The sequence below is a fragment of the Budorcas taxicolor genome, chromosome 18 (assembly GCF_023091745.1).
Source record: "Budorcas taxicolor isolate Tak-1 chromosome 18, Takin1.1, whole genome shotgun sequence".
NCBI lineage: Eukaryota > Metazoa > Chordata > Mammalia > Artiodactyla > Bovidae > Budorcas > Budorcas taxicolor.
In genome coordinates, this window is record NC_068927.1 from 64,660,305 (window position 1) to 64,688,135 (window position 27,831).

Below are 27,831 nucleotides of genomic sequence, written 5' to 3' on the forward strand. Positions count from 1 at the left end.
AAGAGGCCTGCAAAATATTGTGGGGTTAGTAGGAGAAATACTCCAATGAGGAAGACTTGTCAGGTATCTAGCCACACAGATAAGAAATACCAGATCTGGGCAATGACTTCGCAGACAAATCAATGTGATCACCAACATTTCTTTCCCATTCCCTCACCCCTGGGCTAAGTTCTCCCTGAATAAAGTAGCTTTTCTCTAAGTTCAGTTGGAATCCATTCATAAATAAGACTTCACTCATGAATGCTTTCACCTTTATTTTTCTTGATATACTCAAGACACAGACATTTCATCCACCACAGGGTTAAGTGATGAGTGTATGTTTTATGTAAACCAGAGGCTCAACCATGGCTAAACTAACATCTGGCTAAGCAACTAACAACACTGAGAAGGATCTTGGGGAGTTCACCATCACCTTGATGATCTGGGAATTTACTGGGGAATGAATGGCTCCAGGGGGATTCAGAAAATAAAGTCATGAGAAGAAGGTCTGTTATCTTTTGGGTCTCGATGATCACTCTCAATAGTCAGTTGTGGGTTGCTTTCCTTCATTTCTCTCAGCAGCTTCTGGATTCGAGCATCAGATTCATCTATCTTCAACCTAGGAGGTAGAATGTGGGAGAGAGAACGTTTTCTTATTGCTTTGAGGAACTTCACTCCAAATGCCCAGGTGCCTGGCAAAGCTCATGATTTAGGGATTTACAGAGCAAGGGCCATCTCCATTGGTTATTCTATGCTGCAAAGTAGAGTTCCAGATCGATTTGGTCGGGAAAAAAGATGCTACTGGGTTAGCATCGCTGGCCGCCACAACTCCCCCTCAGGTAGACAAACCCTAAGTCCAGCCTCTTGGTTTCCAGGTTGAGTTTTTGTCTCCTTCGACTCATCTTCCCTGTCAAAACAACGGAAGGAACCTATGGGAAAATTATCTCATAACCAGACATCAATAAATGAAAGTTGAATGTGAGCATTAAATGCCTACAACAAGTTCCTGTAGTTTGTGTTCCCCCATAACCTAGGATTGTGGAGCAAACACTCAGGGGAGGAGGAGGATCATACCTGAGTGTCTGGAGGGGACAACTTTGAAGTTTCAAGGCATCACACAGCATGTTTACTCCACTGGACCCCAAGGAATTTTGGCCCAGGTCCAGTGTGATCAGGTTCTGATTGCTTCTAAGGGCAGATGAGAGTTCTGCACAACAGAAGGGAGTGATGGCACATCCCCACAACCTGTAGGTGAAACACACACATTCACTGATTTACACAACCAATGCTCGTTGATACCACCCCATATGCCAGGCACACACTTGGGTGGTAGTGGTCTTTGTGGTCAGGGTTGATTTGGGATCTTCTGTGGTTCACTATGAATTTGGGGATTAAATTTTGCGTGTGGGTGTGAAAAATGCCATCCTGGTCAAATTTTTAATTTGTATTTATTCTTTAAAGACTTGCCTACTTTTGGCTGCACTGGGTTTTCACTGATGCATGCGGGCCTTCTCCAGTTGCGGCATGTGGGGGCTACTCTCTAGTTATGGTGTTCAGGCTTCTCACTGCAGTGGTTTCTCTTGTTGGGAAGCATGGGCTCAGGGTGTGCAAACGTCAGCACTTGCAGCTCACAGGCTCCAGAGCACAGGCTTTAGAGTCGTCCTGTGCCATGTGGGATCTTTCCAGATCAGGGATCGAACCCGTGTCCCCTGTATTGGCAGGTGGATTCTTTACCACTGAGCCACCAGGAAAGCCCCATCCTGGTGGAATTTTTAAAATGCTCAATGAAAATTGCGGGGGAGGGCTGCTATATTGATAGTACCTTTTAGATACAGACTAAAGTTCACAAAACCGTAACTCACCATAGACATCTTAGTTTACACAGTGGTTTCTTCAAAGCCTCACACAGAAACTTCAATCCAATAATTCCTATGTGATTCAGCCCCAGATCCAAGTGTGTGAGGCTTGAATTTTGCTGGAGGAGTGTCGAGAGATGAATGCAGCCATCGCTGGTTATGTTGCAACACCATAGCCTAGAAATCATATCACATGAAGAAAAAAATTTCTTTTTCCTCGCCAGTGAGACACACCAAAACTATGACCATCTATCTCAAGCCATGGCTTTTTAGGTGAGTTTGAAGACACTGGAGACGGTAACTAGAAACTGCCCTACTTGAATGCAGTATGCATGTATACATACCACACAGACACACACAGCCAGCACAGACTTACACCAGGGTTTGCAGTTGACATTCAGGGTAAGTCAGGCCCTCACACAGCAGTTTCACCCCACGATCTCCAAGAGCATTCTTGGCCAAACACAGGTGGGTCAGCCTCTGGTTGACAATCAAAGCAGAAGACAGATCTTTGCAATAGGCTTCTGTAAGGTGACAGTTCTCCAACCTGCAAAAGCACCACACAGAGAGCCAGATGGTGAAAACATTTCCAGGACCCAACTTTCTCGGCTGTCTTCAATGACTAGAGTCCTCGGTCACACCCCTTTTTGTTAATTCTCTGCCCTCTGTCAGTGGTGTGCTAGTGATCGTGGTCATAAAGGGACAGGAATGAGAGAAGGGTGAGTCACATGAGCCATTTGTCTGGGGCCAAAAGTGGGAGCCAGGCATCTATCTCAGTGGGGTGCTCCATCCTGCTCACCCAGCAATTCCAGGTGTCACCTCTTCTCTTCTCTGTGTGACCCTACATCTACCACAAAGACGCTCGATGGAAAGAGGAGAGACTTACGACAACCTCTGTAGGACGCACGTCGGATATCTCAGGGTCATGTATAGCAACTTGGCTCCCTCATCCAGGAGCTCATTTGCTGTGAGGTTCAAGCATGTGAGGGACTGGTTGGTTCTGAGGCAGCAGGAGAGATCAGCCCACTGCGGAGCGGAGGCAGAACAAGACACCAACCTGCAGGAGAAATGGCAACAAGGCATTCATGAGGACCAGACACTGGACACACAACTGTCTACAGTTTTGTCTCATTCTGTTATGTTAGTGCTTCCCAGGTGGCTCTAGTGGTAAAGAACCCACCTGCCAGTGCAGGAGACTAAGAGACGTGGGTTCGATGCCTGGGTTGGGGAGATCCCCTGGAGGTGGGCATGGCAACCCACTCCAGTATTCTCACCTGGAGAATCCCATGGACAGAAGAGCCTGGTGGGATACAGTCCATGGGGTCATAAAGAGTTGGACCCAGCTGAAATGACTTAGTATGCCATTGTGTTAACCCTGGACTAAATTATCTGGAGCAGAGGTTGTCCAAGTGTGATTCCTGGACCAGTTGCATCAGCACCACCTGGTAACTGTGTAGAAATGCGAATCGTCTAGAGACTCTAGATGTAGAGGCCAGCGATCTATGTTTTAAGGTATCCTGCAGTCACCTGGAAGATGTCTTTTAACAAATTCCTGGACCATATACCCAGAATTTGATTCTGAAGAATCCAGGTGAGACCCAAGAATTTGGATCTTTTTATCAAGTTCCCCGGTGATGGTGCTGCTGCTGGTGGTCTGGAGATGATGCACCAAGAACTACTGATTTAGAAACCCAGCCACCCGAGCATATTGTGCAACTATATTCTATCTGGAGATACGTATTCTATTCCTGGAGGTACACATTCTTCATAATGAGCAAATAAAACTTTATTGGAACATAATATATAGTATCGTGATAAAGAATATGCATTTCCAGGAGTAGAATACAGGTAACATGTTTTTCTTTCTTTGGGGGGGGGGGGTAGGCCACGCTGCCTGGCATGTGGGATCTTTGTTCCCTAACTAGGGATTGATCCCACACCCCATGCAAGGGAAGCATGGAGTCTTAACCGCTGGACCTCCAGGGGAGTCCCCTCCAGCTCATTTTCTATTCTGGGGCATGTGCCTTAAGTGGTGGTGGTTGTTGCTTAGTCGTTAAGTCGTTCTGACTTTGCTGCTGCTAAGTCACTTCAATCGTGTCCGACTCTGTGTGACCCCATAGATGGCAGCCCACCAGGCTCCCCCGTCCCTGGGATTCTCCAGGCAAGAACACTGGAGTGGGTTGCCATTTCCTTCTCCAATGCATGAAAGTGAAAAGTGAAAGTGAAGTCGCTCAGTCGTGTCTGACTCTTAGCGACCCCATGGACTGCAGCCTACCAGGCTCCTCCGTCCATGGGATTTTCCAGGCAAGAGTACTGGAGTGGGGTATCCAGTCAGAATAAGGGATTCCTGCCCCCTCTGATTTGCACAGCATTGCCATGTAGGTTTGTGCTAGCTCTGTTCACAGGATGAGGGTTTTCAGCAGTGGTGAGGCTGATATACCTGAGATATTTCAGATTACATTTGGGGTTCCTCAAGACCTCACACAATGGGGGAAGCATGTCATTCTGGTCGTTTCCTTGAAGGGTCAGATGTGTTAAAGTCTTGTGACCACCAAAAGCCATGCAGAAGTTCCGATAAGTGTCAGCTGGGGAAATATTTTTGAGGCTGGGAAAAGAAACAGATGTCAGCTGGAGTTTCTATACCTATATTGCACATGACATAGAATAAAGAGCTGCCATGGGCTTAAATGTTAGAATTGATTTTTTTTCATATTTTTTCCTTTATTGACATACTGTTGACAGATAAAACTGTGTATATTTAAAGCATATGACTCCATGTTTTGATATACAAGTACCTTGTGAAGTCACCCCTACTATCAAGCCACCACTGCACACAGATCCCCTTTCTTCTTTTCGTCTGTGGTGATGACACTTATGATGAACTGTCTTAGCAAATTTCAAGTATTCAGAGCAGTAATGTTAGCAGTCATCACATTGGTGTCCATCAGGTCACCAGAGCTCACCATCTTGCATACCTGAAACTTTGTGCTGTTTAATGAACAGCTCATTACAATTAGAAGCTCAAGTTTCATTTTTTTTTAAGCAGGAAATAACTTTAATTATCCAGTTCTTCTCATAGAAGAAAAAGATCTGAGCTGTTAGCAGCTGTCATGTCATAGATGGATAGATAGATAGACAGACAGATAGATGATAGACAGATCTTATGAAAGCAGAAGCTCCAATTTCTTTAGTTGTTTCAAACTTTTGCCAAAGGGAAGTCAGTCATAAGCAGTCATTTTAGACAAAAGCTGTTCTCCTATGGCTTCTTGAGAAAGATAAGGCAGCATCTCTTTTCCTTGAAGTGTTACCAATGGATGCATTTCAACAATGCTATGTTCTTGATGACAAAATTATAACTGAGGAATCACAGTTCAGGTATTCAAAATTGGAGTCAGGTGGCTACTGAGAATCTGGTCTCAGACACCTCTCTGCATCACTGAGAACTTGAACTTTCTTAAAAAGCCCAAGGACACCACCCTCCAACCCCACTCTTATGGTCCCTCCAATCTCCCCTTGTAACTATGTAACCATTTCAAACCCCAAGCAATCCTTGCTCAAGGAGCACTCTTACTTCTTGCCAGCTCCAATTATAATTCTCGATAAACAACTCGGGTAACTGACTGTAACACTGCATTTTCTGCTTTATATACCTCCTCAATTTTGTAGTCAGGGAGAACACAGTTCAAGCATTTCCTGAATCTGTGTCTCTTGGGCTGTGGTCCTAAATGACCCCAAATCAGCACGTTTTAATCTCAATCAAGTCTCCATTTCTGAAATGTTGGTTAACAGCCTGCTGAATACTTTGACTCCAAGGAATGCTCTTGGGCTTAGAATCAGGACTGCAGAGCCAATAAAACCCAAAGTGGGAAGAGCTCTTACTTCTCCATGTTGAGAAAAAAATACCAAAAGAGGACTAGCTACACAAATGACCCTCAGGTCCAGGAAAACTCTAACTAAAATGCTGTCTTAGGGGGACAAAAATGTAAGAAGCTTGGAGATGCCCTGGAAGTTTTAATCCAGGGACTAGCTGCTACTTACACCACTTTCTGGAGACTAGAGGCAGCAGAGGCTATTTTTTTGCAAAGAATTCTCACTGAAGAGGTACTGAGGAAGCTCTGACTGATGTCCAGAAAGAGCAGATTCCTGTTTGATTCAAACACCGAACAAAGATCCATCCAGAGAGGGAGCATGTGTTGCTCATTCTGGGACCTACGGGAAAGAGACAAAGGAAGGACTTAACAAATACTGCTGGAGAGAAAAGTGACATTTGTCCATCTTCGTGACTGTGTTTCGGGTTGCTCTGTGCATTATCGTTGTTTAGTTGCTCGATTGTCTTCTACTCTTTGTGATCCTCTGGACTGTAGCCTGCCCGGCTCCTCTGTCCATGGGATCTCCCAGGCAAGAATATTAGAGGGGGTTGGCATCCCCTTCTCCAGGGGATCTTCCTGACCCAGGGATCGAACCTGCATCTCCTGAACTGGCAGGTGGATTCTTTACTACTGAGCCACCTGGGAGGCCCTAATAAGAAATTATAACTCTAAAAGTTGGGTGATTTAATTATTTAGCACAAGTATCAGACAACCCAATACCTAAGACATATTACTGGAGAAAGAATTGAACTTCTCACATGTCAACCTAACAGAGCCTTAAAATAAATCAAAATTCTAACCATATCATTGATCAAAGATTGAAAGCAATATACATCACTGATAAACACTTAAGAGTAGGTGTACACATCAATGGAAGTTATTTGGATATTTGATGGTAAATCCATATATGTAATATTCAAGCTAATTTATAACCATATTTGCTGACCTAAGATGATGTCCATAAAATTTTGAGAAAATACAATCTTTAAGCGGTTGCATATTCATGTACAAAGATTTCTCAAAGAATGGTTATTTTGTTCTGGTGATTGCTTTTGAGTGGAAGGATTTTAGCAGAGGAAAGAGGAGACCTGGGTTCAATCCCTGGGTCAGGAAGATCCCATGGAGTAGAAAATGGCAAACCACTTCAGTATTCTTGCCTGGGAAATCCCATGGACAGAGGAGCCTGGCGGGCTATAGTCCATGGGATTGCAAAAGAGTCAGACACAACTCAATGACTAAACAAAGATTTAGATAAATTAGTATGCAAGCCTGTCAAAACATTTCAGTGAAAGAAGGGGAAAAAATTAGAATATGAATATAGATGGATCCATAAGGTAGAGAAATGCTGATGTCAAGTTATCATGGTCCTAATACTTCCTGGAAGTAAATCAAGCTTATGACTTCACCAAGTGGTGAAGGAAAGTGAGAGAACGTTAAGGGAATACGTAAAACAGACACCTCCACCAGGGGGCTAATGAGGGCATTTTATTCTAGTTCAACAAATATACATGAAGATTTTAGACACAGACTTCAGATAACAACCTAGGAGGGAGGAAGAGGTGGGTTGATAAGATGAATATCAGTATGTCGACAGGTATTACACATCACCGTGAGGTAGAGATTTTAGATTGTGACCACAGGACTTTATAAGCCGATAGACTTGAGCTCTAATCCCAGCCACACACTCTTTTCTGAAGCCAGTATCTTCATCTTAACATGGAAGGTGACCTGTTTCTAGTAGGGGCCAAGTTAGAAGTATTTGGAAACTGCACATGATCTCAGTTGATATTATTTGTGCCTAAATTGAAAATAACAAAGATTCATAACTGGCCATCTCATTATCTGTAAGGTGAAGTTCCTGGGAGGAGAGTCTCCATGATCGTGGGTGAGGTGTAGTGTTCAGAAACTTGGCAGATTCAACTCCTGACTCCATCTTTTATGCTCTTCTAGAAGTCATGCCCCAAATGGGACCACCATGTCATACGTCTCCCCAGATCTACACAGCCAACCTGCAGACTGAAACAGGTGGAGACATTTGCAAAAAATGGTTTGGCTAAAAGAAAATGGAGGTGGGTCTCCAAAGAAGGTCTGGTTCCAAAGCTCTCATTTCTAAATACCATCATACCTCCTGCCTTGAATGTTAGGTTGGCAGGACACAAGGCCACAAAAGGCCACTTACTGACCTTAAGCAAGAGGGAAAAAGACACACTGGCTTTTTGTTAATGAACCATGGAATAAGGCAAAAGATAGGAGAACTAGCCGGGTAAAAAAATGAGTTCTCACCTTTCAACCTGAGTGCCTGATTCCAGTGCGCTATCACTATCCAGGAATATCCCCTCTTCTACCTGCAGTGAAAGTTTCTGCAAGTTTCCACAGTGCTTGAGGCAGAATGATGAGTGCACGACATCCGTTTTATTTTTCAAACGCAGGGACATTTCCTTAATGTGGGCCATGGCATCCTTCACAAGCTGCTCCTCCTGAGACTCGTACAGACAGCTCAGAACCTCCTTCATGTCCATCACCGAGAAGGATTTCTTCCCATGGGGCATCAGTGTGTATTTCAGGAGCTCCCGCTTGATCTCTGTTGATACCAGACAGCCGAAAGTCGCCTCCAGCTCCATGGCCCTTCTTTCGTTGCAGAGGCCAAACAGGAAGTACCCGACGTGGGTCAGGCTGGGGTTCTTCAGCCTTTCCGCCTTGGACAGCAGTTTCCCCACATCCCCGACGTGCCACCGGCGGCCGCCCAGCCCTTCCTCCTCCTGCTCTTCCGGCTCCAAGACATAGAACATGGCGGCCAGAAAGTGCTGGACGCTGAGATGGATGAAAGAGTAGCAGGCCTCGCCGTCTTCGCTCTTCTGGAGAATATTCCCGTCCAGGAAAGGAGAGAGGGCAGACGGGTCCACCCCAAGTCGCCTGAGGTCTTCCCCATCGAACACGGAGCTCCGCGTCCACACGCCCTCAGCGGCCAGGAGGCACAGGGGCTTGAGCGGAGCCTGGAGGCCCCGCCTGGGGCCGCCGCCGCGCGGTGGGGGGAAGCGGCTGCAGAGGAAGCGCAGCAACAGGGCCGTGGTGGTCCGGCAGGTGGCGGCGGGGTCCTCGCCCCTCTCCATCTGCTGTCTCAGACAGGTGCAGGCCAGCCAGCACACGGAGGGCGCCGAGCCCAGCTGGAACAGAGCCGCGTTGCTCTTCATCAAGTCGAAAGCTCGCAGGGCCTGACTCTCCTCCTCGAAGTGTTTCAGGAAATACGCCTTCCGGTCCTCCTCCAAGAACCCCTCGATCTCTATGAAGAGCGGCTGTTCTGTTAAGAGCCGCAGCTCCTGCAGGGCGCCTGGTCGGGTGGTGATGAGTAAGGTGGCCTTGGGTAGCATCTTTCTCTTTAGTAAACTTCCCAGGAGGACGGGCACCGGCTTCTGCTTCTTCCAGTCGCCACATAGGTCGTGGATGAGTGCCCCCGAGGGGACCTTCAGCTCATCAAAACCGTCGAGGATGAACAGGACTTTCTGTGCCCGGGCCAGGATCGCTGGTATGTCGTCCTGCACATGTGGCCAGTTGGCAGATATTAGCTCTGCAAAGGTGCACGTCCCCCTGTGGTTGAGCTCCTTGCAGCTGAGGTAGAAGGCGGAGTTGGAGGTCTCTGCCAGGTCATCCTGTGTCCAGTCCAGCATCAGTTTCTTTGCCAGCGTGGTTTTCCCAACGCCAGCAGGACCGTGCAGCACCACAGTGTATGGAAATGGCCCGGCCAGCATTTTAGGATTACAGAATGGGATCAGGGTCTCATATCTTTGGGTGACAATACAAACATCTTCACTGAGTCTAGGCCAGAAGTTCTTCCAGCGTTGACAGAACAACTTCTTTGATATATTTCTGTATTTATCTTGTTTACCTTCAGTGATAAGAATCAGGGGATAGACAGAGTATAGCTGGTTATTCATTAGGGAGATGATGCTTTGTTTTAAGTAGGAAAGGGAAAAAGAAGAAATGAGGTTTATAAAGAACCACCCGACACCAAACTCACTCCAGGTAGAGAGGACAGACCTGGCTTTTCTCCTTCCAAATCTTCTGTTGTTTCTTGTAGGTTTGTGACATCTTCTTCCTGTACTTGGGCCAGCTCTGCAAAATACAAATTAAAGTGAGCTTGACACAAAACTGATGTACTTGCTTTTTTTTTTTTTTTAACCAGAAATAGGGTGTTAAAGTAGACTCCAAGGAGTCCAGAATCTAAGTTTTTTTGTCCACAGTGTGTGCTGGGATGTGTAAAGTTGGGTTTATAGTGATGAAGATAGCAAGTGAGTCCCTAAACCAAGTTGCATGCCTCTACTCTTGGAACCATATCAAGAAATGCTGCCTCTATCACAACTCAATGTGGTTTATTGAAATTATTTGTCTATCTTTTCCAAGGGACTAGAAGAAGTGCCCAGAAAACAGGTAATGGATCTTCCCCATAATAGTCTCAAGTCATTATAGGAGCTCAAGTATTACAGTACAGGCAACTCGTAAGTATGCACCCAAGATAAATGGTCACGTGTCTATACAAAGACTTGCACCCTCTATACAAAGAGTGCACATGGCAGCGTTATTCAAGACAGTCAATAAATAGATATGATTCAAACTTCCCTTCCCCGATGAATGAGCAACCCAAACATGTTATATCCACTCAATAGAATATTACTCAGCAACAAAAAGGAATGGATCAGAGACACATGTTACAACATGGATGAACCTCAAAAGCATTTTTTTTTGGAAAGTTGCTCAGTTGTATCCAACTCTTTGTGACCCCATGGACTAGTCCATGGAATTCTCCAGGCCAGAATCCTGGAGTGGGTTGCCATGCCCTCATCCAGGGGATCTTCCCAACCTAGGGACTGAACCCAGGTCTCCCACATTGCAGGCAGATTCTTTACCAGCTGAGCCACAAGGGAAGCCCAAGAATACTGGAGTGGGTAACCTATCCCTTCTTCAGCAGATCTTTCCAACCTAGGAATTCAACCAGAGTCTCCTGCATTGCAGGTGGATTCTTTACCAACTAAGCCATCAGGGAAGCCCCCAAAACCTCAAAAATGTTATTGTAAGTAAAAAAAAAAAAAGACACAAAAGACCACACATATTCAGAAATGGAGAATCTAGAGAGACAAAAAAATTAACGGCTGCCTGGGCTTGGGGGATAGAGACCAGGTAACAGTTACATATAGACAAGAAGGATCTTTTTGGAGGTGATGGACAGATTGTAAAATTGAATAGTGGTGATTTTTGTACAACTCAGTAAATTGACTAAAAGTTATTAACAGCTACACTTAAAATGAATGAAATTTATGATACATAAGTTATACTTCAACAGAGCTGTTGAAGCAGACTTGAGAGTGAGACTAATGTTAAACTGACCTCCACATCGGTTGAGGCAAATCAGCCACCTACAATAGGTCTCAATTTTCTAATCTGTGAGTTGGCACTATCAAAGTTGTCTGAACAATTGGCAAAATCTAAGAAAATTCTATACCATCTATTCCTGATTTTTCATGAACTGAATTCTGGCTTTCCCAAATGTTTATTTCCCTCAATATTCTTACATAATAGGAACAAGATAGGGAGGAAGGCATTCTCCATAAGACAACTGGGGATGATGCATCAGTTCAGTCCAGTCACTCAGTCGTGTCCGACTCTTTGCGATCCCATGGACTGCAGCATGCCAGGCTTGCCTGTCCATCACCAACTCTCAGAGCCTATTAAAACTCATGTCCATCAAGTCGGTGATGCCATCCGGCCATCTCATTCTGTCGTCCTCCTCTCCTGCCTTCAATCTGCCTTCAGCATCAGGGTCTTTTCAAATGAGTCAGCTCTTCGCATCAGGTGGCCAAAGGATGAAAGTTTCAGCTTCAGCATCAGTCCTTCCAATGAATATTCAGGACTGATTTCCTTTAGGATGGACTGGTTGGATCTCCTTGCAATCCAAGGGACTCTCAAGAGTCTTCTCCAACACCACAGTTCAAAAGCATCAATTCTTTGGTGCTCAGCTTTCTTTATAGTCCAACTCTCACATCCATACATGACTACTGGAAAAACCATATCTTTGACTAGATGGACATTTGTTGGCAAAGTAATGTCTCTGCTTTTTAATATGCTGTCTAGGTTGACAATGAACATGTCTAGGGGACTATGAATAGTGGTAAAATAAAGTTAGAGAGAGATGAGGTTCTCCTGAAGAGTGGGAGAGGACAGCCAGGAAGGGTCCGCTTCATTTAGTTTACTCCAACATTGGACGTCCTAAGATCAACCTGGCTCTTCCTCTTCCTCTTCTCCTAAATGCTGCTGTGTTTGTTCCAGGTTTTCACATTTTGTTATCCCTGAAGAAAAGGGAGGGTGTTATGGTCTTGCCACTATGCCAGTATTGAAGCTTCTGTTTATAAGAGAGTGGGATTTCAAGAAGTTTCAAGTTCAACAATTGGTCTCAATGTCTAAGCCCAGATTACATGAAAAGAGTGTTATTGAGGTTCTGGAGATAAAATTAAAGTGTCAGACCATGATCTCAGTGCCATTTCTGACAACTGAATTCCTGTGCAGTTAAGAAATGGGCACATACAGACAATGGCTCTTTCCGAGGGGCATCAAAAAGCCTTCAAGACAAACTCCCTAGTTTCTGACAAGGTATGTAAAGTTACATAGTCCTAGGATGCAACCTTGGAACAGGGAGAAGTCATACAGGAGAAGAAATACTTCAAGTGCAACATGGATAATGAAGAGGTGAGGGAGTTCCCTGGTGGTCCAGTGGTTGGGATTCTGAGCTTTAGTGCTGAGGACCTGAGTTCAATCCCTGGTCAGGAAGCTAGGACCTCAAAGGCAAAACAAAAGAAGAGGTGAGTGTGTGGAACTTCTGAAAAGGTATCCAGGAGGCAACAGGATATGAGTATCTGAAGTTCAGGGAAATGCTGAAGATGTCACCTGGAGAGTCCTTGGCATATAAATAGCCAGTAAGACTCCAGGTGAGGCTTCCAGGATAAGTATACAGAGTGAAAAATGGCCAACCAACCATTCATTTTGAAGATTAAACAGGGGAGCAGGGGCTCTGGGGAAAAAATGTTTGGATACAGGTGATGTCATGTTGCCAAGTGTTAAGTTTTTTTTTTAAGGATTTTTTTTTTTAATGTGGACCACTTTTATGAAGTCTTTAATGAATTTATTACAATATTGCTTCTGTGTTATGTTTTGGTTTTTTGTCCATTAAGGTATGTGGGGATCGAACCTGCATCTCCTGCCTTAAGGTGAAGTCTTAACCACTGAACCATCAGGGAAGTCCCCAAGAGAAAGATTTTTAGACAAGGAACTCTCTGACGCTAGTTTAATTAGAACATTAAATTAAATGTCAACTTTGAGGGGCTTCCCTGGTGGCTCAGACGGTAAAGCCTCTGCCTGCAAAGTGGGAGACCTGGGTTCGATTCCTGGGTCGGGAAGATCCCCTGGAGAAGGAAATGGCAATCCACTCCAGCACTCTTGCCTGGAAAATCCCATGGACAGAGGAGCCTGATAGGCTACAGTCCATGGGGTCCCAAAGAGTCTGGTACTATTGCTTAAAGCATTGCCAAATGTCAGTTCTAACAGATCATTAGCTTACGTTTGAATTTAGATCCTGACTGTAGGACATTTAACATATTTGTGTATCAATAGAAGCAGCTAGATTTTTGGTAGGGGGATTATGTACGAATGGCTGTCCTCGCTTTTCAAACCAGCCCCAAGTCTACAATTGCCTTGAACCCGAGTTATTTTTAAAGATACTGGGGATGTCAAGAGAAGATAATGTTGAAAATCACAGATTCAAAAATCCTTTTTGGCCAGGATTAGCAAACTTTTTTAAAAATCCCCTCTGCAAAGGAGCAGATAGTGAAGATTTTCTGTTTTATGCACAATATAGTTTGTTGCAATTACTCATCTCTGCCCTTGTGGGACAGAAGCAGTCATAGGTAATATAATATATAAGCAAATGACTATGCTGTGTACAAGTAAGTTTATTTATATTAATATGTAGTTAAATTTGAATTTCACATGATTTTCATAGGCCATAAAATATTTCTTAAAAAAAATTATTTATTGGCTGTATTGGATCTTGGGGTTTCCCTGATAGCTCAGTTGGTAAAGAATCCACCTGCAATGCGGGAGACCCAGGTTCGACTCCTGGGTCAGAAAGATCCCCTGGAGAAGGGATTGGCTACCCACTCCAGTATTCTGGCCTGGAGAATTCCATGGACTGTATAGTCCATGGGGTCACAAAGAGCTGGACATGGCTGAGTGACTTTCAGTTGGGTCTTAGTTGTGACATGTGGGATCCAATTCCCAGCCCAGGGATTGAACCCTAGCCCCTTGCATTGAGAGTCTTAGCTACTCGAAAACCAAGGACGTCCCTGTAAAGTATTCTTTTGATCTTCCCAGCCATTTAAAAATGAAAATACCATTCTTAGCTTGTGAAGAAGTGAAGTAAAGTCGCTCAGTCGTGTCTGACTCTTTGCGACCCCATGGACTATAGTCTACATGGCTCCTCCGTCCATAGAAATTTCCAGGCAAGAGTACTGGAGTGGGTTGCCATTTCCTTCTCCAGGGGATCTTCCCGACTCAGGGATCGAAGGATCTACAAAAGCACACGGTGGGCTGGATTTGCTTTGGAAGCCATGGTTTGCCAACCCTAGCTTTAGGGCCATCTAAAATTCAGCCTATTCAGATTCCAAGAGGAAGTTCACTCTCTCTCTCTCTCATGTTTGTGTGTATTCATTGATTTCTGGCATAAACATTGCCTCATTGTAGCTTTTGATGTCTTACTGTTGCCCACCTGGATGACAGCAGAGGTGAGGTCTTTTGTTTCTTTGCATTCCTACTGCTCAGTATGATGTGTTTTCTAATTAAAACAATCCTGAATTCTAAAATCTCACTTTTAGATAAAGTGAGATTGTGAATGAGGTGACTTACCTAACGATGGAGGCTTATTTTCCTGAACTGACTTCAAAGCTGTTTCTGAAAAAAAAAAAAAAAAAAAAAAAGGAAGAAATTAGCATTTTTCAGAGCCCAGACCTTTGTAGTTGTACAGCCCTCTGAGTTTCTTCAAGTGATTTTAAAATTTGCACCCTCCAGATGGTTTTAGGGCCTAAAACCAACACCTGTCCATTGAAGAGGTAACAGTAGGCTAAAAACTGAAGCTGGGACTTCCCTGGTGGTTCAGTGGTTAAGAGTCCACGTTTCTAATGCACAGGGTGAGGGTTTGACTCCTGGTGGGGGAACTAAGATCCTACATGCTATGTTGTGTGGCCAAAAAATAAAGATAAAATAAAATTCACAAAAAGCTAAAAACTGAATTTAAATTGGCAACTAAATAAAATGCACTTTCTCCCCCACAAATTCATCAAAGAGCATTTGAATGCTGAGCAACTTCCACAAAGCAACTTCTGAATGCTGACAGAGGACACCAGATACCCAGAAAGGCAGCCTATTCTCTATGAAAGGAGATAGGACAAAATAGAAAAGACAAAAAGAGACAAAAGAGTTAGGGATGGAGACTCGTCCTGGGGAGGGAGTCGTGAAGGAGGAGAAGTTTACAAACAGCAGGAAATCCTCTCATCAGCGGGTCTGTGGAGAGTTTTGGAGTCTCAGAGGGCAACATAACCAGAAGAAGAAAAAAAACCCCACAGAATCCGTGCCTAACTGCAACTCCCAGTGGAGAAGTAGCCCAGACACTCCTGTCTGCCACCAGCGAGCAGGGGCTGGACAGGGAGGTGTGGGCTGCATGCTTAGGGTAAGGACCGGGCCTGAATGCCCTGAGGACAATCTGAGGGAGCTGATGCTTTTGAACTGTGTTATTGCAGAAGACTCTTGAGAGTCCCTTGGACTGCAAGGAGATCCAACCAGTCCATCCTAAAGGAAATCAGTCCTGGGTGTTCATTGGAAGGAGTGATGCTGAAGGTGAACTCCAGTACTTTGGCCACCTGATATGAAAAACTGACTCATTGGAAAAGACCCTGATGCTGGGAAAGAATGAAGGCAGGAGGAGAAGGGGACAACAGAGGATGAGATGGCTGGATGGCATCACTTACTCAATGGACATGAGTTTGAGTCAACTCTGGGAGTTGGCGATGGACAGGGAGGCCTGGTGTGCTGCAGTCCATGGGGTTGCAAAGAGTCGGACATGACTGAGCGACTGAAGTGAACTGAACTGACTGAACCTCTACTCTAGATTTTTAATCTTTGCTCTTTGGTATTTGCTGTCAATTTTGTACCTTTAAGAATCTTCAATATCCATTTTCACTTAGGGGTGTGATTACTAGCTTGACTGCTCTCTCCTCTTTTGACTCTCTCTTTTCTCCCTCAGGTCACATCTATCTCCTCTCTCCCCCTTCTCTTCTCTACTTAACTCTCTGATTCTCTCTGGGTGCTCCGGGCTGCAGAGAGCACATAGGGAATTGATTACTGGCTAGATTGCTCTCTCCCCTTTTGACTCCCCCTCTTCTTCTCCTGGTCACCTCTATCTCCCTCCTCCCTCTTCTTTTCTCCATGTAACTCTGTGAACCTCTCTGGGTCTCCCTCACTGTGGAGAATTTTTTCACCATTAGTTCAGATCAGGTCAGTCGCTCAGTCATGTCTGACTCTTTGCGACCCCATGAATCGCAGCACGCCAGGCCTCTCTATCCATCACCAACTCTCGGAGTTCACTCAGACTCACCTCCATCGAGTCAGTGATGCCATCCAGCCATCTCATCCTCTGTCGTCCCCTTCTCCTCCTGCCCCTAATCCCTCCCAGCATCAGAGTCTTTTCCAATGAGTCAACTCTTCACACGAGGTGGCCAAAGTATTGGAGTTTCAGCTTCAGCATCATTCCTTCCAAGGAACACCCAGGGCTGATCTCCTTCAGAATGGACTGGTTGGATCTCCTTGCAGTCCAAGGGACTCTCAAGAGTCTTCTCCAACACCACAGTTCAAAAGCATCAATTCTTCAGTGCTCAGCTGTCTTCACAGTCCAACTTTCACATCGATACATGACCAGTGGAAAAACCATAGCCTTGACTAGATGGACCTTTGTTGGCAAAGTAATGTCTCTGCTTTTCAACATGCTATCTAGGTTGGTCATAACTTTTCTTCCAAGGAGTAAGCGTCTTTTAATTTCATGGCTGCAGTCACCATCTGCAGTGATTTTTGGAGCCCCCCAAAATAAAGTCTGACACTGTTTCCATTGTTTCCCCATCTATTTCCCATGAAGTGACGGGACCAGATGCCATGATCTTCGTTTTCTGAATGTTGAGCTTTAAGCCAACTTTTTCACTCTCCACTTTCACCATTAATCTAGATGTTTTATCATCTGTGCTGTATTGATGGAGAAGTCTAGAGGTTACTGTAAGAATAAGACTGAAAGCCAGAGGCTTAAATCCAAAATCTGAGAAAACCACAGAACTCCTGATTCCAGGGAACATTAATAGACAAAAGCTCATCCAAAAGCCTCCATACCTACACTGAAGTTTGTGGTTCCTCCTCAAGCTCCGCCCAAGAGCCAACAAGTTCCAGAGCAAGACATACCACACTAGTTCTCCAGCAATGCAGGAACACAGACCTGAGCATTAAAATACAGGCTGCCCAAAGCCATGCCAAGCCCATAGACACCCCAAAACTCACTACTGGACACTTCATTGCACTCCAGAGAGAAGAGATCCATCTCCAAATACCAGAACACAGATGCAAGCTCCCCTAACCAGGAAACCTTGACAAGCCACTAGTTCAACCCCACCAACAGGGAGCAAGTTCCATAATAAAGAGGAACCACAAACTTCCAGCCTAAAGAGAGGCCATCCCAAACACAGCAATCTAAACAAAATGAAAAGGCAGGAAAATATTCAGCAGGTAAAGGAACATGATAAATGCCCACCAAACCAAACAAAAGAGGAGGAGATAGGGAGTCTACCTGAAAAAGAATTCAGAATAAAGATAGTAAAAATGATCCAAAAGCTTGAAAACAAAATGGAGTTACAGATAAATAGATTAGAGACAAGGACTGAGAAGATGCAAGAAGTGTTTAACAAGGACCTAGAAGAAATAAAAGAGAGTCAATCAATAATGAATAATGCAATAACTGAGATAAAAAAACACTCTGGAGGGAACCAACAGTAGAATGACTGAGGCAGAAGATAGGCTAAGTGAGGTGGAAGAGAGAATTGTGGAAATAAGTGAAGCAGAGAGGAAAAAAGAAAAAAGAATTAAAAGAAATGAGGACAACCTCAGAGACCTCCTGGACAATGTTAAATGCCCCAACATTTGAATCATAGGAGTCCCAGAAGAAGAAGACAAAAAGAAAGGCCATGAGAAAATACCCGAGGAGATAATAGTTGAAAACTTTCATAAAACGGGGAAGGAAATAGCCACCAAAGTCCAAGAAACCCAGAGAGTCCTAAACAGGATAAACCCAAGGTGAAACACCACAAGACACATATTAATCAAATTAACAAAGATCACACACTAAGAGCAAATATTAAAAGCAGCAAGGGAAAAGCAACAAATAACACACAAGGGGGTCCCCATAAGGATAACAGCTTATCTTTCAATAGAAAGTCTTCAGGCCAGGAGGGAATGGCAGGACATACTTAGAGTGAGGAAAGAGAAAAACCTACAACCCAGATTACTGTACCCAGCAAGGATCTCATTCAAATATGAAGGAGAAATCAAAAGCTTTACATACAAGCAAAAGCTGAGAGAATTCAGCACCACCAAACCAGCTCTTCAACAAATGCTAAAGGATCTTCTCTAGACAGGAAACACAGAAAAGGTGTATAAACTTGAACCCAAAAGAACAAAGTAAATGGCAATGGGATCATAATTATCAATAATTACCTTACATGTAAATGGGGGTTGAATGCCCCAACCAAAAGACAAAGACTGGCTGAATGGATACAAAAACATGACTGCTATATATGCTGTCTGCAAGCGACCCACCTCAAACCAAGGGACACATAAAGACTTAAAGTGAAGGGCTGGAAAAAGATACTTCATGCAAATGGAGACCAAAAGAAAGCAGGAGTAGCAATACTCATATCAGATAAAATGGACTTTGCAATAAAGGGAATGAAAACAGACAAAGAAGGACACTACATATTGATCAAAGGATCAATCCAAGAAGAAGATATAAAAATTATAAATATATATGCACCCAACATAGAGGCACCACAGTATGTAAGGCAAATGTTGATAAGTGTGAAAGGGGAAATTAAAAGTAACACAATAAAAGTGGGAGCCTTTAATACCCCACTCACACCTATGGATAGATCTACCAAACAGAAAATTAGCAAGGAAATGCAAACTTTAAATGATACAATGGACCAGTTAGACCTAATTGATATCTATAAGACATTTCACCCTAAAACAATGAATTTCACCTTTTTACCAAGTGCACATGGAACACTCTCCAGGATAGATCACATCCTGGGCCATAAATCTAGCCTTGGTAAATTAAAAAAAATTGAAATCATTTTAAGCATCTCTTCTGATCACAGTGTGGTAAGATTAGATGTCAACTACAGGGGAAAAAAACTATTAAAAATGCAAACATATGAAGGCTAAACCACACACTGCTGAATAACCAACAAATCACAGAAGAAATAAAAAATGAAATCAAAATATGCATAGAAATAAATGAAAATGAAAACACAACAACCCCAAACCTATGGGTTTCAGTAAAAGCAGTGCTAAGGGGACGGTTCATAGCAATACAAGCTTACCTCAAAAACAAAAGAAAAATCAAATAAATTACCTAACATTACACCCACAGCAACTAGAAAAAGAAGAAATGAAGAGCCCCAGCGTTAGTAGAAGGAAATAAATCATAAAAATTAGGGCAGAAATAAATGAAAAAGAAACAAAGGAGACTATAGCAAAACCCAACAAAACTAAAAGCTGATTCTTTGAGTAAATAAAATAGACAAACCATTAGCCAGACTCATGAAGAAAAAAGGGAGAAGAATCAAATCAACAAAGTTAGAAATGGAAATGGAAAAATCACAACAGACAACAAAGAAATACAAAGGATCATAAGAGACTACTATTAGCAACTATATGACAATAAAGTGGGACAACTTGGAAGAAATGGACTAATTCTTAGAAAAGCATAACCTTCCAAAACTGAACCAGGAAGAAATAGAAAATCTTAACAGACCCATCACAAGTGCAGAAATTGAAACTGTAATAAAAAATCTTCCAATAAACAAAAGCCCAGGACCAGATGGTTTCACAGCTGAATTCTACCAAAAATTTAGAGAAGAGCTAACACCTATCCTACTAAAACTTCCAGAAAATTGCAGAGGAAGGTAAACTGCCAAACTCATTCTATGAGGCCGCCATCACCCTAATACCAAAACCAGACAAAGATGCCACCAAAAAGGAAAACTACAGGCCATTATCACTGATGAACATAGATGTAAAAATCCTCAACAAAATTCTAGCAAACAGAATCCAATAACATATTAAAAAGATCATACATCATGGCCAAGTGGGCTTTATCCCAGGGATGCAAAGATTCTTCAATATTCACAAATCAATCAATGTGATACATCACATTAACAAATTGAAAGATAAAAATGTTTGACTATCTCAATAGATGCAGAGAAAGCCTTTGACAAAATTCAACATCCATTTATGACAAAAACCCTCCAGAAAGCAGGCACAGAAGGAGCATACTTCAACATAATAAAAGCCATATATGATAAACCCACAGCAAATATTATCCTCAGTGGTGAAAATTGAAAACATTTCCCCTAAAGTCAAGAACAAGACAAGGGTGCCCACTCTCACCACCTCTATTCAACATAGTTTTGGAAATTTTAGCCACAGCAATCAGAGAAGATAAAGAAATAAAAGGAATCCAGATTGGAAAAGAAGTAAAACTCTCTGTTTGCAGATGACACGATCCTCTACACAGAAAATCCTAAAGACACCAGCAGAAAATTACTATAGCTAATCAATGAATATAGTGAATTTGCAGGATATAAAAGTAACACTCAGAAATCCTTTGTATTCCTAAACACTAACAATGAGAAAACAGAAGAAAAATTAAGGAAACAATTCCATTCACCTTTGAGATGAAAAGAATAAAATACTTAAGAATAAATCTATCTAAAAAACTAAAGACCTATATATAGAAAAGTATAAAACATTGATGAAAGAAATCAATGACACAAATAGATGGAGAAATATATTATGTTCATGGATTGGAAGAATCAATATAGTAAAAATAAGTATACTACCCAAAGCAATCTATAGATTCAATGCAATCCCTATCAAGCTACCAATGGTATTTTTCAGAGAGCTAGAACAAATAATTTCACAATTTGTATGGAAATACAAAAAACCTCAAATAGCCAAAGCAATCTTGAGAAAGAAGAATGGAACTGGAGGAATCAACCTGCCTGACTTCAGACTATACTACAAAGTTACAGTCATCAAGACAGTATGGTCCTGGCACAAAGACAGAAATATAGATCAATGGAAAAAAATTGAAAGCCCAGAGATAAATCCACGCACCTATGGACACCTTATCTTTGACAAAGGAGGCAAGAATATACAATGGAGAAAAGACAATCTCTTTAATAAGTGGTGCTGGGAAAACTGGTCAACCGCCTGTAAAAGAATGAAACTAGAACACTTTCTAACACCACACACAAAAATAAACTCAAAATGGATTAAAGGTCGGTCTAAATGTAAGAACAGAAACTATAAAACTCCTGGAGGAAAACATAGGCAAAACACTCTCTGACATAAATCACAGCAGGATCCTCTGACCCATCTCCCAGAGTAATGGAAATAAAAGCAAAATAAACAAATGGGACCTAATTAAACTTAAAAGCTTTTATACAACAGAGGAAACTATAAGCATGGTGAAAAGACAGCTTTCAGAATGGGAGAAAATAACAGCAAATGAAGCAACTGACAAAGAATTAATCTCAAAAATATACAAGCAGCTCCTGCAGCTCAATTCCAATAAATGACCCAATCAAAAAACGGGCCAAAGACGTAAACAGACATTTCTCCAAAGAAGACATACAAATGGCTAACAAACACATGAAAAGATGCTCAACACCACTCATTATCAGAGAAATGCAAATCAAAACCACAATGAGGTGCCATCTCGTGCTGGTCAGAAAGGCTGCTATCAAAAAGTCTACAAACAATAAATGCTGGAGAGGGTGTGGACAGAGGGAAACGACCCTCTTAAATAGTTGGTGGGAATGCAAACTAGTTCAGCCACTATGGAGAACAGTGTGGAGATTCCTTAAAAAACTGCAACTAGAACTGCCATATGACCCAGCAATCCCACTGCTGGGCATACACACTGAGGAAACCAGAATTGAAAGAGACACATGTACCCCAGTGTTCATTGCAGCACTGTTTACAATAGCCAGGACATGGAAGCAACCTAGATGTCCATCAGCAGATGAATGGATAAGAAAGCTCTGGTACATATACACAATGGAATATTACTCAACTATTAAAAAGAACACCTGTGAATCAATTCTAATGAGGTGGATGAAACTGGAGCCTATTATACAGAGTGAAGTAAGTCAGAAAGTAAAGCACCAATACAGTATATTAACACATATATATGGAGTTTAGAAAGATAGCACTGATGACCCTACATGCGAGACAGCAAAAGAGACACAGATATAAAGAACAGAATTTTGGACTCTGTGGGAGAAGGCCAGGGTGGGATGATTTGAGAGAGTAGCATTGAAACGTATATATTACCATATGTGAAACAGATCACCAGTCCAAGTTCAAAGCATGAAGCAGAGCACTCCAAGCTGGTGCACTGGGACAGGCCTGAGGGGAGGGGGGTTCAGGATGGGGGACACATGTACACCCATGGCTGATTCATGTCAATGTATGACAAAAACCACCACAATATTGTAAGGTAATTAGCTTCCAATTAAAATAAATTAATTTTAAAAATGACAGGATAAGAAGAAGAGATATGTTAAATGCTCTTGCTGAGGGTGGGGGAGAGAGAGAAAGAATGTTTATAGTCATATGGGGGAGGGAAACATAGTGGGACTTGAACACAAAATAGAGGGTTTATAACCCTAAGCTTCACATTTTTCTCCTATATTTTTTTACATAGAGGCAACTGTTTTATGAGTAATTGGAGTAGGAAATGGCAGCTCAGTCCATGGAAAATCCCATGGACAGAGGAGCCTGGTAGACTACAGTCCACAGGGTCACAAAGAGTTGGACACAACTGAGAGACTGAGCCTGCATGCACATAGTATTTTTACTTTTTCTTTGAATTCTTTGAATTTCACTTCTCTTCATGTTTTTATTTTACTTTTAAATATACATAATACTGTATGCATTTTTAAATATACATAATACTATGAATGTTTTATGGAGAGGGAAATGGCAACCCACTCCAGTATTCTTGCCTGGAGAATCCCGTGGACAGAGCAACCTGGTGGGCTGCTGTCTGTGGGGTCGCACAGAGTCGGACATGACTGAAGCGACTTAGCAGCAGCAGCATGAATGTTGTAAACAGAGGGTTGATAAGATCTTGGCGGACATGTGAAAGAGTGAAAAAATGAACCTACTCCAGGAACAGTCTTGAACAGGAGAAGAGCTGTTTAGTGAAGTGGCCAGGGTAGGTATACAACACTTGGAGTAAAAATAGCTAGAATACAAGAACCTCGGAAGACACCACCAGACTTGACCAAGGTCTAGCACTTGTGTTCAGGTCAGCTGGCCTCTCCATGGAGCAATATCATTTCTGTGTTTCTAAAACCACAGAGACTATTACTCCTCCCTCCCAGGATGCAGTGTGGGCTTGTTTCTACTTACCCTGGAGTTCATCCTTTGCTCTCTCAGACAGATCCATTTGACTCATCGCATCAGAGACCTGGATGCATAATGGGGGAAGGAGAGGGTGGGATGAACTGAGACAGCAGCATGGACATATATACACCACTACATATGTAAAGTGGATAGCCAGTGGGAATTTGCTATGTGATGCAGGCAGCTCAACGTGGTGCTGTGATGACCTAGAGGGGTGGGATGGAGTGGGGGGTGGGAGGGAGGTTCAAGAGGAAGGGACATATGTATACCTATGGCTGCTTTATGTTTATGTATGGAAGAAACCATCACAGTAGGTCAAGTTATTGTCTTCTAATTAAAAATAAATAAATAAAAAAAAAAGACCTGGATGGTCACCATCTCTACCCAGAAGCTGGGGCAGCGGTCAGTGAGGAGGTCGGCCGGCGGCTTCCTGCTGGCCTCCTCCACCTCCGTCTGCAGGAGGTGCTGTAACTCCTCTTTCAGGGAATGGTCCCTCAGAAGAGATTTGAATTTGCTTAACTCATCCTGGCCGAGCTCCTCTACTAGAGGCTGCAGATGGACACCCAGCTCGGCAGAAGGCGCCATCTTGACCGACAAGCAAGAGCTCAACTTTTGGCATTAACCACGTTTTAAGGGGAGGAAGGGAAAGGCACAGGGGATTGGTACTCCCCTCTCAAATGCTGGTTGCTTCTGCGTCAGGAAATAGCTGTTTATTCTCCCTGCCTAACCTGCTGTGTTAAGAACAAACTCCCCAGTAGAGGTAAAACCCACATAGAACTCTTTCTTGGCTTTAGAACTTAGGACCCCTCTGAGAACATGAGGTACCTAAGCTAGGAAGGAAGTCCACACTGCTGGATCTCCTGTATGCAGTGGCTCATCTGGTATTTTTCAGTAAATTGATGTACAAATAAATTAATGAGAACTATTGACTTTAGACCTTAGTAGCAACTTGATGTGTAGTTATCTTAGGATGTTTATGGAGCTTGATTACTAAATGAGGATCTTGAGTTGAGACTTTCTTAACAGATATTCACTCTGCATTGAGTGGAATGCCTTTTCAATGTACTGTTCTTAAAGAGTCACTTCCTGAACTCAACAGTCCTGGATTTGAAATCCTTTTAACAGTTGAGGGTTTGAGCCAAGGGTTCTGAGATTGAATTTCTAATTGCTAATCAACTACACCATCACCCGCCTTATTAAATGGATAGGGGCATTCATCTATGCCAATAAAAGTTTCCTTTGGATGTCAGGAATTATTTTATTTTAAATAAAAAATTTATTGATGTATAGTTGATTTATGTTGTATTAATTTCTGCTGTACAGCAGAGTGATTCAGTTATACATATATACATTTTTGTAGTCTTTTCCATTATATTTGTCATAGGATATTGAACATAGTTCTCTGTGCTATGCAGTAGGACTCTGCTGTTTATGCAACCTGTATATAGTAGCTTAAGGTGAGGTGAAGTCACTCAGTCGTGTCCGACTGTTTGCGACCCCGTGGACTGTAACCTACTAGGGCTTCTCCGTCCATGGGATTCTCTGGGCAAGAATACTGGAGTGGATTGCCATTTCCCTCTCCAGGGGATCTTCCCAACCCAGGGATCGAACCCGGGTCTCCTGCATTGGAGGCAGACGCTTTAACCTCTGAGCCACCAGGGAAGCCATATAGTAGCTTACGTCTGCTAATCCCAAATTCCCAATACATCTGACCCTCCCCCCAGGAACAATTTTAGAACGTAAGCGACAGCTGTAAAGATGGGTAAGAACTCTGCCTACTTGGGGTTTACACACATGGAGTGTAGGGGGGAGCAGTAGACATTTCACAGATGAATTCAAACAGAAGAAGTGACAAAGCTTGAAGACAAGATGACACAGAGCAATAGAATAAGGGTCATGTAACTATGGAATTTTCTCAGAGGAAGTATCATTTCAATTGAGGACCTGATGAGTAGGAGCTGCCGGTTAGGGAAACTGGTGGGGGTTAGAAATTCTAAGCAGTGTGAACAGCTAGTATCATTTCAGGGCTGAAATGAATACGGCAGGTCTGAGGCAAAGAGTTTAGGTGTGTATTGGCTGGAGCAGACAGACAAAGGCTGTGACTCCTAGGATCAGACATCCTGTCCTGAAGGGGTTCCAGGTTAGTGAGGATTTACAATTTGATTCCAAGTGCAGTGGCAAGCTGCTGCAAAATTTCCAGTGGGGAGACCTCACAGACTGCTGTGTTTTTAGCAGCACTTTCTCTTACTTCTTGGGGAGCGAGGGGAGTCACACCAAGGAGCTGGTTAAAATGTTTCATGATGCTTGAAGCTGGTAAGGAAGACTTTGAGAGAGGTTACTGAATCAGGGGTTTTGAAGTGAGGGAGAGAGAGAGAACTTAACTCCAACTACAATAAAGACAAGTGGGAATTGAGAAGCAAGGAACAGGATTTACAGGGTAGGGAGGGGTTCTGTGGGAACCCAATTACTAAGAGGAAATGACAAGGCTAGGAGTATTCTTGCCAGATTGACTCAACAGTATTCTTGCTGAGGGCAGGTTGGGATGATCAGACATCACTGAGGGGTGACGAATTTGATGATATTGAAGGTGGGGATTTTTGCTCAACTGACTGAGCAGCGGTGTACTGTGCTTAGTTGCTCAGTCATGTATGACTCTTTGCGACCCAACGGTCTGTAGCCTGCCAGGCTCTCTTGCTCAAACCAGAATGAAACAGGCCAGGGAGAGAGCCCAAGGATGAAGTCTAGTGAAAAGCGACTCAGAGAATCCTGACTCGAGTTGGGTCAAGGAGAGTCTTTGTTGCTGCCTGCTGAGAATTCTGAACTCATCCAGGGGAGGGTGGGGTCAGGGAACACCTGGACAGTACCAGGCACTGCAATCAACCCTGTAGACTTGGATCATTAATCCTATGATATTCCCAAGTACTATATCCTCCCTATTCCAGATATTGATACTGGGTTAGCAGAGATGTTAGATAGATCATCCACGTGTACATGGTCATAAAGTGTCAGAACTGGGCTCTGAACCAAGTGTAACCAATAGCTCTAGGGTCCATGTTTTAGTTAATTACTCTGCCATGATGGTTCTTTGTTCTTAGATGTAGTTGTAGAGGGGCTTCCCAGGTGGCACTAGTGGTAAAGAACCCAACTGCCAATGCAGGGGATGTGGGTTCCATCCTTGGGTTGGGAAGATCCTCTGGAGGGGGACATGGCAACACACTCTAGTATTCTTGCCTGGAGAATCCATGGACAGAGGAGCCTGGCTACAGTCCATAGGGTCGCAAAGAGTCAGACATGACTGAATTGACTTAGCACTCACACCTAGTTGCAGAGAACTAATTGAATCCAGGTTATATCTTTTGAGAGAAATCAATAGTTTTTGACTGGATATGGAAGGAGGGAAAAAAAGAATTTGTAAGAACATAAACACCTGGGTTATGGGCCCTCATTTGAGCTGGGTTTCTTCCACCTCTAACTGCTTGGGATTCCCATACAGCCTTCCCACTAAGGAAAGGGTTAGGTTTAAGGTTTGAGCCAAGAACAGTCACCTCTGCTGTGCTCCTGAGGTGCATGGAAAGTTAATCCAATTTACATTATGTTCCTGTGACTTGAGGCTGAGCTTCAGCAAGAGAAAAAAACCTGTTTAAAGTTATGGAAGCAGCCCCAGGAAGGGGCTCCCCTCCAGGAGTGCTCCATCTTTGCACAACCAGGAGTTTGACCTGAAACTTCAAGTCCTTCAACAGTTTGACATCCAAATAGTCAAAGAAAAGGAGGAGGAATTTTTTATTGTAGAGACTTAGCAGTTGAATGAAGATAGAGAGACATGAAGTCAAGAAGCACGATTGTTACTCACCTCTCCTACGCCTAACCCCTGCTCCATGACCTACTTCCTGCCTCTGAGTGTTGAGGCCACAGGAAACCTCCTATAAAAGACTTCCTCTTTCTGCCCAAGCTCTGTGATTGGCCACTGGGAGCCAATCCCATTGCCAGGAGCTTCCTGCAGCCACACAATGACTGACAGGTGGAGACCATTGCCTCAATTTGATCATCAAGTTCTCCCAGACCAGCGGTTCCCAACCTTGACTGCCTTAAATCTCACCTCCCTGGGGCATGGTTTCAAAGTATCAACGCCCAGAGATTCTGATTTCTAGGTTAGATCAGAGATGCCCAGACACAGAGGTTCTTTAAAGGTGCCCTGTTGTTGTCGTTGAGTCACTCAGTTGTGTCCAACTCTTTGTGACCCCATGGACTGCAGCATGCCAAGCCTCCCTGACCCTCACCATCTCCCAGAGCTTGCTCAGACTCAT

The 27,831-nt window shown here is 43.3% G+C and overlaps 1 protein-coding gene and 1 non-coding gene across 2 annotated transcripts; both read right to left on the reverse strand.

Annotated features, from left to right (window-relative positions):
- Positions 1 to 459: 459 nt before the first annotated feature.
- Positions 460 to 24,112, reverse strand: NLRP2 (NLR family pyrin domain containing 2). Its single transcript, XM_052656884.1, has 11 exons — positions 23,891 to 24,112; positions 23,534 to 23,591; positions 9,740 to 9,814; positions 7,988 to 9,587; positions 5,874 to 6,044; positions 4,276 to 4,440; positions 2,722 to 2,892; positions 2,212 to 2,382; positions 1,842 to 2,012; positions 1,054 to 1,224; positions 460 to 598 (listed from the first exon to the last, which is right to left on the reverse strand). The coding sequence occupies exons 1-11, from the start codon at positions 24,110 to 24,112 to the stop codon at positions 460 to 462; spliced, it is 3,114 nt and encodes a 1,037-aa protein (XP_052512844.1).
- A 1,005-nt stretch (positions 24,113 to 25,117) lies between these two features.
- Positions 25,118 to 25,189, reverse strand: TRNAW-CCA (transfer RNA tryptophan (anticodon CCA)). Its single transcript has one exon. It is a non-coding gene; the product is annotated as a tRNA-Trp (tRNA).
- Between the last annotated feature and the right edge of the window lie 2,642 nt (positions 25,190 to 27,831).